The sequence below is a fragment of the Gavialis gangeticus genome, unplaced genomic scaffold, assembly GCF_001723915.1.
Source record: "Gavialis gangeticus isolate Ggan-Ray unplaced genomic scaffold, GavGan_comp1, whole genome shotgun sequence".
NCBI classification, from domain to species: Eukaryota; Metazoa; Chordata; order Crocodylia; family Gavialidae; genus Gavialis; species Gavialis gangeticus.
In genome coordinates, this window is record NW_017729029.1 from 598503 (window position 1) to 613523 (window position 15021).

Here is a 15021-nt window from a genome sequence, read left to right on the forward strand (position 1 = left end):
GTCAATGGAAGCTGGGAGCAGTCACATCAAGCAAACTCAGCAGTGAATTTCCTAACGGCAGAGAAGTTACAAGGTTTTGTAAACACAACAGAAGGGGAGCAAAAAAATTCACCAATGCTCTGATGGCCTAAGCATTTTCCCAGCTCCCTCCACAGCAATGCATCATGAGAACTGTTTAGAGTGTCCCCCTCCCTTGCAAGGAGACTCTCCAGCCAAATAAAGTCAAGAATTTGTTTCTTTTTTATTGAGTGAGTTCAAGATGGGGGGGGGAAGGGGGCAGGGAAGGGAGGGGGAAGAGAGTTTCTCACTTAGCCAGGAGATAGCAGAATGAAAAGATCTCTGTGCTTTATTTTAAGCTACCCTGAAACATTGGTTCCTGCATGAATGCCTCACAAAAGCAGGACTTACTCCCAGGCAGTTAAATAAAGGCTGAAATGAAACTGCTGCCCTTGGGAAGAACTGCTGGATCCCAAATGTAAATCACTTAAGTTTTTATCTTGTATTTAAAATATTTATTTTAACTTAACAAATCACTGCCGCAATGCTATTTATGAGGATGTTATCAGGGCAGAGCAGGGAAAGAGCATGACACTCCTTTATCTGTTGTCTAATTGTTACGCTGTGCAGAGTGGAGATGGAGTGGCTGGATTCTAAGTTGATTAAGCTCCCATCAAAGGGATGTGAGGCTTGGCTTGCATATAGCACTTGATATTTCAGCAAAAGATTTGGAGGGCCAGTGCACTCATATTTGACTCTTTAGTCTGGAACTCCTTGTGCTTTCCATCTGAAGAAATCCATGAAGTACTGGATGGCTCCAGAGATTGCTGACAAGAGAAGGGTTTTTTTTTTTTTGTCTCCATTGAAGTAACCAGTCAACACATGGCCCCGGGGCAATAGTAAATAAATGCTGCTACCATCTGATAAGTGAAATAAGTCTTGCGGAGTCAGTCTGGTTCCTAGTGGGAAAACATCCATATTTCGAAACCAACCATCCCATTAGCAGCTGGCGTAGGCAGGGAACAAGCCACCTTGACTGAATTCCTACCGACCTTTAGAAAGGACTGAGCAGTGATAAGCCTTTGTATAATGATACAGAGAACTCGTGACCCCTGTTTGTATTGAGAATGCTCTGAAAACAGTTGTTTTTTTTCCCTTTGAGGCAGTCAATTTACAAGCTCCCACCAGGAACACGTTAATTTAAAAAGCTAATGTTTCTGTTTCATTGCTCATCCCCATGCCTTTCTTGGGGTAACTGAATAAGAAACCCTGCATCCCCTACTCAGGTGCAGTTTTGATTCTCTTTCCATTTTCTGCATTTGATTAAGTGTCTTCAGAATTAACCCCGCTGCATTTTTAACTGCAGCAGTTAAAGCCCCGCTTGGAACCTGACTGCTCTCACCTGAGCCAGCCCATGGTCGACTTCAGGAATAGCAGGCTGAGCGCCCTGAAAAGCTTCTTTTTAACACAAAGCTCTATTCTGACACTTACCAGTGATGTTTTTCAGCAAGGACTGCACATCACTGGCACCAATCACTGAGGACAGAGGAGTCCTTCAAGAAAAGTCTGCTCTGGGCAGCTTGTATTTCCAAGGTTTTTTTTTTTCTGTCTCCCTTTTCCGTTACATCAGTTCTACATTTCTTAGGGCATCTCTATTTCTGCTTCTCATGCCATTGCTGGTTACATGGCAGACTAAACAGCAGTGAATCCATCAGCTAAACATTCATTGACTGCCCAGCTGGAATTTCACAGAGAAGCTTATGAGAGACGGAGGGCTTGTGTCCTTTAGAGCTGGGCAAAACAAGTAAAATGAGGGGCTGGAATTCTGGTCCTTTTCTAGTTTTGTGAAAAAAACCAAAGGAAAAAAAAAGTCCTATTTCTTTTAGGGGAGTTTTCTCTCCCAACTTCGTATCTGAGGAGTCAACATATATGGGGTGTGCAGAGGAAGGAAGGGAGGCAGAGCTGAAATGGCAGAAGTACCTGCACATTAACTCTTCCACACAGACAAGGCTTAATGAAGAGAGCTCCCATGAAGCTCATTTCCATAGCTCTTGCCATGGGTTTTCCTGCAGCCAGTGCCCTCTACTGCTGAAGAGGAGAAAGCAGGGTTTGCCTCTTAAATGCTGGGGGTGGATTGGGCTGGCAGTGCAGGAGGTAAAGGTTTTGGGGTGTGTGTAGATGAAACGAGGGCCCTAAACTGAAGCGGTGGGTTTTTAAAAACACTGCTTCAATTTAGGGCCCTTTAAACCCCTGTGTCATGCACACACCCAAACTTATCTGCCTTTCCGGTGGTGGGGAGGGGAGGGTGAGCTGCCAGTGGGCAGCGTGGTCCTGGTGCTTCCCTCCACAGCAGCAGCAGTTCCCCCCCAGGTGGTACCCGCCCGCAGGCACCCAGCTTGGGTGGTCCCGGGGGGCACTGCAGCCATGGAGGGAAGCACTGGGCCCTGCACAGCTCAGGCAGGCTCCAGGGAAAAAAAAAGATCACGCTTGCCATGTTTCTTGGGCGGAGCCTGCCTTGCCAGGCTGCCTGCATTGGCTTCCTGCAGAGCTGCAGGGAGCCTGGTGCTTTGCTCTGTGGCTATAGGGGCAGCAAACTAAAACTCCCCAAGTCATTTAAAGCACATTACACTGCCAAATTGGCTACAGTGGATGGAATTACTCTGCAATATGCCACCGATGCGTGCAAACACCAACATCATTAAAGTGGTGCAAAAGCATTTAACCTGCTTTCAAGTGTTGTGCACACATGCCCCTCGTTTCATCTATACATGGCCCTAGCTTTTTATCTACAGAAGAGGCATTACACAGGGGATTTGGGGCTTTCTGGAATTGTCCCTCATTTCAGGTTTTGGAGTTAATCGGCAGATCAAGAATATAGGAATAAAAGAAAGCCAAGGCAAGGTGCCAGGCCAAGGTGGAAGCTCCATTGCTCATTTGAGAACACAGACCTGAACTAGAGGCACATTGTCCCATCTCTGCTCTTTCTGACTCTGCTGGCCATTAAATTCACAGACGTGCTGCCTCCTGGGTTCAAAACACTCAAGTAACCTTGTCCACCTCTAGATACCTTTTTCTTTGAAGTCCCCATATGCTGTGTGGAACACTATGTCCTATTCTCACTGGCAATCTATTAGTTGGCTTCCAGACAGAAAACTGCCAGGCTGCTATGACTAACCAAGTATCCATCCTACGTGTGGCTTGGCTATGGGCACACAAAGTCCACCTTCACTTTGGCTCTTTTTTCATATAATAAGGTCCAGACTCAGTTATGTTTATATCAACCTGGAGTAATTGCATCATGGTCAATGGCATTATTCTGGATTTACATCAGCATAACTGAGATCACAATCTGGCACTTCATGTTTTCAGCCTAGCACTTTTAAAGCATTCTCCAGTAAGAAGTGGGAGACTTTCCAGATGGGAAATTGGTCCAGATACAGATGGCCCCTGGGTCTGGCCATTGAATTAGAGCATGGATTAGAGCACTTATTTTATTTTATTTTTTAGTTGCAGACAGGGGCTAAATGACTTCTCGGGGTGTCAGAATATCCTTACCTGGAATGGTGTTTGGACTTGCTGAGAGCTTTGGTAATAGCAGATGGGGTAGAGCGTCTTCTTTGGACTATGGGTTTCATCTTCTATGGGAAAAAGGTACATCCAGTTAGTATTGTCAGTGCCATCTCTGCATTCAGGTTACCATTGCATCCTTGTATGCCGCATCCTTCTTTTTATATCACTTTTTCTTTTATCTGGCCACTCATGGAACCTAGACTTAGAAAGCCAGATGTGTTTCCAGAAGCGTTTCACTTTCTTTTGCTTGATATTAAAATACTCAACAGCTCTCACATACACCCAAGAGACTCGAAATTTTCCTAACTGGAAATATTGCCAGTTTTCACAGCTAAAAATCAAAGTGAATTGTAGGAGTAATGGATGAAATCAACCAGAGGAAAATTTAGGCTGAAGTTCAGGAAAACCTTCCTAACAGTCATGTCTAGCAGACAGTGGAATAGTCTGCTAAGGAAAGTGATGGAAACCCCATTTAAACCTGGACTGGACAAAACCATGGAGAGTATATAGCACTGGAGGGAGCAATCTTTTATTGGCTGGAGTAATGGATGAGATTACCTAATAGGTTTTCACTAGTGCTAATTTCTATGATTAATAGAGCCTGTTATTAACCACTCTCAAGGTTGTGTAGCATCAGAACGCCCATCATTTCTAACTGGTTGAACCTTAAGATTTCTGCCTGCCCCACAAATGATGCGGCTGTAATGACTATCCTTGTCAGTTATAGTGGGAAGGCTTCCAAGTAAATACATTGGTGTGTAGGTCACAAGTCTTCTTTTATTTTTCAAAATAAATGTTGTGCTGGAGAAAGATGCCAGATTTACGACCCTTGGGAACAAATCATGGAATTAGCTGAGCTACTCCCTGTGAGGAAGAGTTGCAGATCTGGCTAAACAGTTCAGCTTCAGTATTTACAGCATCTGCCTGTGTTTGGTATTCAAATACCCGAAAGCTGAAAGCACATAAGAGTATTGTAGAGCTTGGGACATCTGCACTGTTCGGTCAACACACAGGATTCCTCAAAAGGAAAACAAGTTTTGATTAGCCAGTGAGGACTTTCACAAGCTCTTCGGTGGAGTTTTCCAGCCCTGACCAGCCAACTGGTATCAACCCTTCCCTTTGGGGGATCTATATGCTGAATTTCTATAGAGTTACTGTATTTTCCATGATTGTGTGCATATCATTTATATATAACCCAAGATGTAAAAAGTATTGAATTGACTGCAGGAAAGGGATTGAATGATTTACTATGCAGTCACCAGGAAAAAGAACCTCTGGCTCATCTATATAGGAAGTTCTTTTTGACAGCCCTAAGTATTTGCGTATGCAGACAGTTTGTTCCTAGCAGGAGAGGAAATGGAAAGGGTACAAAAGAATACAAAGGTCATAGAGTCAAATGACAAAGAAGCTGGGCTTGTTATCAATATCAGCAAAATTAAATGCACGATCACATCCAGAAATAAATCTCAGGATCAGAGGAAGATAATAGGCTTGTGCAAAATTTCGCTGGCTGTTTTGTTTCCACGCTGTTTTGACCTGTTTTGAGCTCGAAGCAGCGAAATCGAAATGAAATGAAGGGCTTCGAAACAGCCTCAAAATGAAATGAGGGCAGTAAAAACTTTTTGAAAGTTTCGAAATGTTTCAGGTTTTGAAATTGAAGCTGGGCTTGCGTGCAGGGAAACAGAAAGTAAGGAGAGGGACGGGGAAGAGGGGGGAAGGACTGCTCTCATATTGACAGTGACACTTTGGCTGCCTGAGACACTGCTGGTGCTACTGTGCTGCTTACTAAGTTATTACTTGTTGTCATTTAAAGTGGTGGACTGGACTGAGGCTGTAGGGAAGGAGGAGACCTCATTGGGGCACACTACCGTGTCATGTAGAGGTCCCAGAGCCAGTGAGGATGCGCCTTAACACACACACACGTCACACGTCACGAGTTTTGCTTGTCAGCAGCTTGAGGTGCAGTTTTCTAGAAACCCCTGTACCTCTCTCCTTGAAACCCGTCAGGCTTCATGGCCTCAACAGGGACTACCATGGCTGCAGTTTTCACGCCCCCCCGTGCTTTCACACACATACATGACATGAGTTTTGCTTGTCAGCAGCTTGAGGTGCAGTTTCCCAGAAACACCTGCACGTCTCTCCTTGAAACTTGGCAGGCTTCATGCCCTGAGAAGGTGCTACCATCTCTGCTGTTTCCATCCAAATCAGGAAAGAAATGACAATGTTATAGGCAGTTTTGTGCTTCCCTGTTATAGCCTATGGGCAAAATGTCAAAACAGAGAAACAGTTTCAACAAAACGAAATGGGACAGTGCTTCAAAATGAAATGAAACTTGAAACGAAACACTGTCCCATCAAAATGGCAAAATGGAAGTTGACATGAAACAGTGCTGTTTCCCACAGCCCTAGAAAATAAGGATAGGGAACGACAACGTGGAAAAGGTAGAGAAATTTAAATATTTAGGAACCATAATCAATGGGGACAGTTAAATAACGGAAGAAATTAAGGCAAGAATTTATAGTACTAAAATTTGCCCGGGGATCCTGGATAAAATAATGGCATCAAGGAAAAATCTCAAGAAACCTTAAAATCCAGCTTTATAGTACAATTGTTTAACTTGTCCTTTTATATGGTGTGAATCCTGGACATTGACAAAGGAAAATGGAAAAAGGCTACAAGTGTTTGAAAACAATGTGGTAGGGAAATGTATCTGGTGCAATACAAGAAAACAGAATAGATGAGAACATGTAATAAAGAGCTTGTGGACTTTTACAAAATACCTGATGCCGTGAGCAAGATAAGAGCACAGAGAATGAAATGGGCAGGGCAAGAACTGCAGAGAGAAGGCATGAGAAGCAGATTTTGGACATTAAGGGGGAGGGTATTAGACCTTGGGGGCGACCAAGGCAAGGATGGAAAGATAACATACAAACTGATCTGGAAGGGATAGGCAAAGACGCAACAAGGTAGACGGGGCTTGTGCAAGACAGGGGGAAATGGAAGGCTCTAGTTAAGGTGGTCAGAGACCCTTGAGACCAGAGAGAGAGAGAGAGAGAGATAGGAGCTGTGTCTATATGCAGCTCTGATTCATCCAAACAGTTCACAGGACATTTTCCCATGAGGTAACTCCAGGATAACAGTTATCAGGAATAGCACTTTTTCAACATATCAAGATTCTGGTTTTTCATGCTGTCTCCAAGACTGCACAGGAAAGTATGTTACTATCCTCTTAATTTTATACAGTAAAAAATAATAATACATATTTATTTATACATAGGCAGCGGTGTGCTAGACATCTCTCAGTTATACAGGAAGATCAGATACTTGTTCCAAAGACTGAGCAACTTAAACACAGTCACATGTGAGACCACTGTACTATCTCCCTCAAGCACAACAGTGCTGCTGCCTTTAGAGCCTTCCTTGAGCTTGTATAGCCTTAGGATGCTTCAGGGTATAGGCATCCCCTCACATAGAGACCAAACACATTTTTTCCAGGTGTACAAGGAGACATGTCTGGTGGATGTAAACTGGGGTGCTCAACACTTGGCATACGAGCCATATTTGGTCTCTGGCACCAGGTCACCCAGCTCCTCGTTACTTTGGAGATTTGGCAGTGGGTCAGCAGTGGTACCACTCCTCTGCTGCCAAATTTCCGGACTTCTGGCTAGACCTAGGCCCAGTGCGCTAGACTGTGCCTGATTCTGGTGTGCAGGGCTGCCCAGGGGATGGCACCAAGCCCCAGAGCCCAATCCTAGTGGGTAGGAACAGCACTGTGCCCCAGGGTCCAATCTGGGTTTGTGGGGTTTGATCCTGGCATGTGGGGCTCGATCCAGCCCGTGGACTAGCCTCATGCCACTCATCTGGCCTATGGGGCCAAAAGCTTGGGCACCACTGATCCAAGCGGTACTTATCACCATAGTACCTGAGTTTCTTATTGAGTTAAACAGGTCCACAGTACAGCCTAATCAAATGTGATTTTACAGTTTTTCTCCCCTTTTCCCCCTTAATGGGAGAGAAAGTTGTAATTGTGTGTGTTTGTATATGTGCACGTGCGTATATATGTGTGCATGTATGCGCATATTACCATGCACAAAAAGATTATTAAGGCTGCAGAAGCAAACACTCAAAAGTTAGAAAATGCCAGAATTAAGATTGCCTGTGGAACCTTAGGTTGCCTTTGGCTGTATGTATTGTAATACAGTCTTTAATGAGATAATCGCATGCCTTTTTAGTGGAATGACCTGTTTCATTCAGTGCACAGAATGGACAGTGTCTAATACTTTTTAGCTTTATCACCATGTGTAGGCCCCAGCCTTATGTACTATACATTATTCACTAAATACAGAACTATTATTTCCCTACAAGCTTTTCTAGGTTGCTTATCAATAAAGCAGCTGAATAACTTACAGATGTAAATGGAGTAATCTTCATCACACCCTGAGAAGGAGGGAGATGGTATTATCTCCAGTTTACAGTTGGAAAACTGAGATATAGAAAGTTTAAAGTAAAAAAAAAAATCTGTTAATTTTCAGTGCTTCCTTTGAACTGCCTAGGATCCCATTTTCTCCTGAGTACCAAACCTTTCACAGTATTTTTCTTTTCAAAGTACTGTTTCCACTCACATGTGTTGCATCTGTGAATACTCAGTGACTCAAGTCATACACCCTAAAAATGAGGCACCCAATTAGTGACCAATTATGTGCTTTTAAGTGACTAGCAGGAGCTCTGGAGCAAAGTTCTCCAAGGCAGCAGTTAACTAACTACCTTAACCACCTTCTTATAGTACCATGTCTTGTTCTGTCCAACTTCTGCAACAAGAGTGCAAGAGGTCCTCCTTCACCATACTGTCCTCAGACATCCCTAGAGCAGGCCTATGCTGCTGACTGAATGACACAAGTGGTCCTGTGAAAAAAGTATGTAATCAGGAATCTACAGGTTGTATCACTAATATACAAATGGAAAATGAAGGTTGCACAGAGCACCTTAATTGTGTCATAGCTTAACTTCAGAGTGCTTTTTTTTGCAGCTTTAATGTTTTTTTAATACAGTTTCTATCTTTTTTTCTCTTGCTCTTTCTCTCTGTATGTGTACACACCCATGCACACACACATGCATATACATGCATATATACATATATGCACACACACATATATATATAGAGAGAGAGAGACAGAGAGAAAGAGCAATTCCTCCTCCCTCCTGATGTGACTGCCAAACAAAGATCTATGTCTGCCTTAAAGAGTTTCACAGAGGGAACTGAATAAAAATAACATCAGTTCAAAAATGTTTGTTTAAAAAAAGAAGAAAAGCCCATACTGAGAGAGAACATCTGGCTTTCAGAGGTGCCCTACTGGGATAAAATGTTCTTACAAAATATGATACAGTAAAGCAGCAGTAATGCAACATCTTAGGGAAGGAAAACAGGGAGCCGGTATAACAGTTTGATGTAAAAAGCCAAGCAATCTCCAATCAGAAATGTCACTAGCTGAAGAAATCTGATGTGCATAGCCAAATGCTTTGGCCTATAGGGACTTATTTTTGCCTCACCTCCAAATGTGTTCTAACAATGTCTCCTATGTATAGATGACCTTTCATCCTAATGGATCCCAAAGCATATTGCAAACTGCTTTATGAAGAGTATTTTGCCAGGCACCAAAGTGACGTCTCTTCTCCGGTAGAATATGGCAGCTAGCTAGGAAAATGGAACAACACTACACGGGAGAAGTAGCACAGAAGGGCACATTACCCCAATTAAAATAGCAAAGAGTCTGAGTGTAACTATGCAAACTGAAGCATGGCTGGGACTCTTCTGAGAAGTGCTGTCGTTTGTTTGATAATCGCGGACGGTTCTCATCTTATCTGAATGATGAAAGCACAGCACTCACAGAAGCATTAGATTAGTATTGGCTTAACAGAAAGTGTGTGTTGGGCAACCCATGACATCATTTCCAGCAACAACTGTGGAGGCCTCATCTGTATGCACTGCTCAGATGTAATCTTAGGCACTAAGGCTAGCAGAGGGCAAGTTATGCTTCTCAAGGCATGGCCATACCTCTTCCAAACTGAGCTAGGGAGCACTGCAGTGAAGCAGAGTATGGCTACTCCTCAGGCTACGTCCCAGAAAAGGAAAGAAAGAGGCAGTTAGCTGTGCTATTCTGAAATCAGGCAGAAGGTATGGCAGAGTGGCATCTTAGAGACTAGCATGTTCAGAGAAGCATCAGCTTTCACAGGCGACAGCCTCATCAGATGCCACCAATGGATTTGCAGAGAGCACTACTTCCTAGACTGGACCACAGGCGGTATTGACATGTCATCATGTACTGGTTCCAAATACAATCATTATTCTTCCACTACCCTGAGTTTGCTAATATGTGTCAGGCCTAAATAAAGGGCAGAAATGGGCTTGAGATTCAGGGCTGGCTCCAGATAAAGTAGAAAATAGTCATTACCTTTGCCAGCCCACTGCTGAATTAGAAATTATTTTGTCACTGGTTAACAAACCTTGCAATAAGATAGCATCACTGGCACTGACCTAATTGACAGAATTGAAAATATATTTGCTTTGACTCTCATCTTGTTAGGCTGATGGCAAGAAATTACTTCATGGTTATGTTCAGCAGCAATAGAATATAGACTTACAGCTATTCAGCTTTTCCTCTCCTTCCTGGCTGGAAGTGTACCCCATTTTAAGATGCCTCATGCCATACCTAGGGCCACGTTTTGACCAACTTTGGTTGATAAGGGAAAACCAGCTTTGCTGATGCAATTCTCAAGAGATTGCTGGACATGGAAATGAGTCTCATAATTCCTTAGTCATTCTTCCAGTGAAGAACTACTGTGCATGAAACTTATATTGAACCCCAATATGTTTTTGGAGCTTGTTACACCACACAGCACTTTATGCCTGTGCTGAAACAAGTATAATGGTTATAATTATTATAATTAACAAAAAATATGACCAGATAAAGAAACCTTTGGTGATTTTTTATCTATCTTCAGTGTTTTTAGAGCAGCCAGTAATAGCAAGTGAGAACTGAAGTGGAAGAAAATGGTACAGTGTTGAGTAATATGATGTCATTTTAATGTCATGAATCACACACCCTGTTAGGACGAGAAATGGGTTCTAGGTAACTGGAATCCCTATCTTAGGAGAAATGATCAAATATCTTCCCTTAAAAATTTTAAGTAATTATTTCCCATGAAAAATCCTTAAAGTTTTCTGAGTTGCTGTAGTGGTCACAATTTACTACACATCCTTTTGCAAGACCTGATGGGGGGCATTAAACAACTTTGCTCACTCACCTCAGGAGATTATTTCGATGCCGTTTCAAGATTTAGAACAGCTAGCTCCAGATTTCTGTTGCACTCCAGTTTTCCGTGAGCACTGTATTTTCTAGGAACATTACTATGTGACTTGAGTTCCTTATATCTCGTGGTACACACACCACGGACTGGACAAGGATATTATGCAGCACACATGAAAGTGCTCTCCTTGTTCTAAGTTAGTAACACATGAAACCTCAGTTTCAAGGTACAGGACTAGCAGCCTTGTTCAACACACAATGTTCAGTTACATGTCTGCTACAGAGAACTGATGTAACATTCCTGTGGTATCCTGCCCCACTGTACGCTAGCTCTCATGTAAATCCTACAGTGGACTCTTCAGGAGGCTGTCTACATTTTGGTTGTTCCAAGTTCCTAGTTGCACACATGGGCTGGTTCCTCCCTGGAAAGTTACTCTTACTTCACTGTGTTCCAAATTAAGTTAAGAATTAAGTGAGCAGTCAAAGTGCCAGCATCTTGGTTTGGCACTGTTTCTAGTTCAAGAGGCTCTTTTTGAAATAATCCAAAGCTTTTTTGCATCTCTCTGGACGAGTGGTGTCAGATTTCCAGTACTCTCTGCCTACAGCAGGGTTGAAAATGCCTCTCCAATGGTGCCTTGGGGCCCCTGTCTTCCTACTGAAATGAAGATCTGGATTTGTCACATGTAAATTATAAACCAGCCCAATCAAAGGAAGTTAATCGTACTTTTATGGACCACCTCAACAACATTTTGGTTAACTAACTGGTCAGTTTTATTGCATCCTAATGATTCTTCTGAACTTAGTTCTAACTGATATTATTTTGGGATGTCACTGTGAACCAACAGCTCACCAAACTGCAGGGCTCCTGGATTCTTAATCTGGCTCTGCTGCTAAGTGACCACTTTTCTTCACTCTTGTAACAGAGAGCAGTGACTGTATCTATCTCCCATAGGTGTGATGATACTTTAAGTAGTTAATGGTAAAACACTGAGTTTTTGTGTGGAGCATTACAGATGTTCAGAGATACGCACAAGAAGCCATTTACAGCAGCCAATAAGAAATGCTATTGACCATGCCACACGCAGGGGTGATGTAGCATAGCTTTGAATGATATCTGCTGACATCTTATCTATGCATTACTTACATTTGCAGCCACAGTTTGGTTATAGAACACGCTTGTACCAAGAGGAGAATTAAATATCATGCCAAACTGGCTCAAGCATATGCTTGCCGTTGCCTTCTGTGGGACAGGATCAGAATTGCTAACCAACATATCGTAGCCCACACTGCTGAGATCCTCTTTTAGCTCAAGTGATAAAGGCTGGTGTTTCTGGACTACATTCCCGCTGGCCATCATGATATCCATGGACTGCCGCTCTATCGGTACATTAAAATGAGGAGGGGAATCACTCTGCTCAACCATCTGATGTTGTGTTGCACAAATATTTTTGACTGAAGTTAACACAGTTCATATTAACCAGGCTCTTGAATTTGTGAGCTGTCAAAGGGACACAGCATGATCTCCCCTCTGTTTTGTTGCCATGGGAACATATTTGAGTTTACTCAACATACTTTGAAAGTACTTGAACACTTGCAACACCCTGGACTGTGTTTGTGTATTACTCATCCCAGGGCTGCCAATTTTAGCTGTGTATTTCTTGGCACTCATGAAAGTTGCGAGTCTAATATCCCTCATTCCAAACCCATGTATGGCCTACAATATCAATTCAGCTGGCCAGCGTAAGCAGGGTTTTTTTTTCCCTTGCTGACCTCTGTGCTTGAGTGTTATTATCCAGACCATTAACGTGGGATGGAGAAGAAAAAATATACACCTGCTTCATACAGGGTAGATTTTTCTTCTCACTAGAGAGGAGCTGGTCAAAGCTCCTTGGAACATCAGCTTTGTGGGCACGGCTGACATTTCGGCTTCATTCAGATTCTTGATTTTTGTTTTGAAAGGGAGGTTTGAAAGGTGATTGTGCAAATTGTACGTGGCTGAAACCGGCAGGCTTCTTAACAGTTTCACACTGCCCGCCACTGAGCCACAGGGTTGAGAGGAAGTGGTCAGGTTGATTGTCAAACTAACCAGTCTATCCACTTCGCTCAGCAGTTGCGCTGCCTTCCAAGGTGCATGGTGCAGAGGTAGTCCTTAGGAATGCTGCTCTAGGGTCACCAGGCTCCTGATCCAGCCAGCTCCTCAGGATGCCTGACTTGAGGCAGCTGGATTGCAAGGCTTTGGGAGTCAGACAGGCCAGGGAGCGAGCTGGCTGGGAACGTGGAAACCCTGGCATTCCTGGCCAAAGGGCAGCCTGTGCAAAGAGGGGAACCCTTGGAAGTTGTGGGGTTCCTAGCTCTCAGGAAAGATGCATGGCATGGCTACCCCAAAGCAGTGAAGACTAGCGAGCTGTCAAGGAGCTGAGTGGGTAAGTTGGCAGAAAACAGGCTCTTTGCCCATGGAAATCTATTTGGCGGGCAAGTTTCAAAACCAGCCTGATAGGCAAAGTTGCATCAGAACTAGGCCTGTGTTCTGCTGGAAGATTCCTCAAAAGCAACATGCTGCTGTGAAATGTTTTGCTTTTGGTAAATCAGTATTTTCTGATGGTAGACTGTTCCTTCGGAAAATTTCTAATCAACTCTACACTTGATATTATAAGGACTGGCAAAAAGCAGGGTATACTTGCATTTTATGGACTGACTAATGGAGATGTGTAAGCTTTTGTAAGCAACAGCTCACTTCATCAGATACTATGAAGTGACTGTAGGGAGTAGAGCTTAAGGTTATAGCAGACAAAATGCAAACTACCTCAACAGGTCTGTGCCTCTATTAATACATTGCCTGTTGGGGTCATGTAGCCTCAGTGCTGTAATGGCAAGGTATAGAGCCTTCTGATTTCCAGCCTAAATTTGTTCATGGCCAGTTTATGCCCATTTGTTCTTGTGACAACATTGTCCTTTCATTTGAATAACTCTTCTCCACGCTACTTTACCCTAACAATATATTGATAAACCTGTCATATTCACCTCTCAGTCCGTGTTTTATTAGACTACATCAGCAATGCACTGCTAGTCTCCTCTCATATGGAGCTCTCCATCACCATCCTAGTAGACTTTTTTGCATCTGTTCCATATCTGAGTTCATCTTTCTTGAACATGGGTGACCAGAATTGTACCAAGGACCCCAGATAAGGTAACACCAGTGCTGTGTACAGTGGCACTGATACTTCCTTCTTTACTGGAAATACCTATCCTGATATATCCTGGCGTCATACTCATCCTTCTCCATGGTGGCATCCCACTGATGACTCTTAGTCATCCTGTGTTCAAGAGCATACCTACTTCCTCCTCCTCTCCAGAAGTTTGCAACTGATGAACCGTGCCCCCTCGCCCCAGCTTAGACCAGAAGCTTCTGTTATTGTTCCTTAAGTGCCAGACCTTGGGATCTGTACTGTTGAACTTCATCTTATTTTTATTGCTCCATTTCTCAAGGTCATCTGGTTTTTCTGTTTGATATCCTTATTCTCCTCTACTTGAGGATGCCTCTCAACTTTGTGTCATCCGTGGATTTCATCAGCGCACTCCTGCTCTCCATGCCAAGGTCAATATTAAGCAAGATCAGTCCCAAGACAGATCCTTGAGGAACTCCACCAGTAATCTCCCTCCAGCCCGATGCTTTCACTTTCAGTACTACATTTGAACAAAACATGTCATTTCAGGAAGGCCAGAATGTTTATTTCAATCTCTATTTAAATGAAACTCTTAGACATTATCCTTAGGTGGCATTTTTCACTTAAAAATAAAATAAATTGAAAAAAGAAGGGAGGTGGGGAAGGTATTTAAAGATTTAAATAATCCAGGTGTGAACTAAAATCAAGCTGGATTAAAGGAACGTTGCAAGGTCCAAAATGACATTCTTTATTTTTATTTCTTTTCACTGAAAGCTTCAGAACATTTCTATTTCAGTTTGACTTGAAGCAAATTTTTGTCCCCAAGTTTTAGTGTGGTGCCAAGCTGAGAAATCCCTTTTCCATTCAGGTCTGCATGAGAATTCATGTGCTGCATGAAACAGTGCTCATTAATGAATAGGTAATGGTGACACTTTCTTCTCTGAGATAGCTCGCAGGTACTGTGGACAGGAATTTATATATCTGTA

The 15021-nt window shown here is 43.0% G+C and overlaps 1 protein-coding gene across 1 annotated transcript in view; it reads right to left on the reverse strand.

The window, feature by feature from the left end:
- Positions 1-15021, reverse strand: part of LOC109300451 (rho GTPase-activating protein 20-like) — a 69505-nt gene that overhangs the window by 21479 nt on the left and 33005 nt on the right. Inside the window, exon 2 of the mRNA XM_019521086.1 lies at positions 3553-3635. Coding sequence (XP_019376631.1) covers positions 3553-3635 — 83 coding nt within the window. The remainder of the gene's footprint in view (positions 1-3552; positions 3636-15021) is intronic.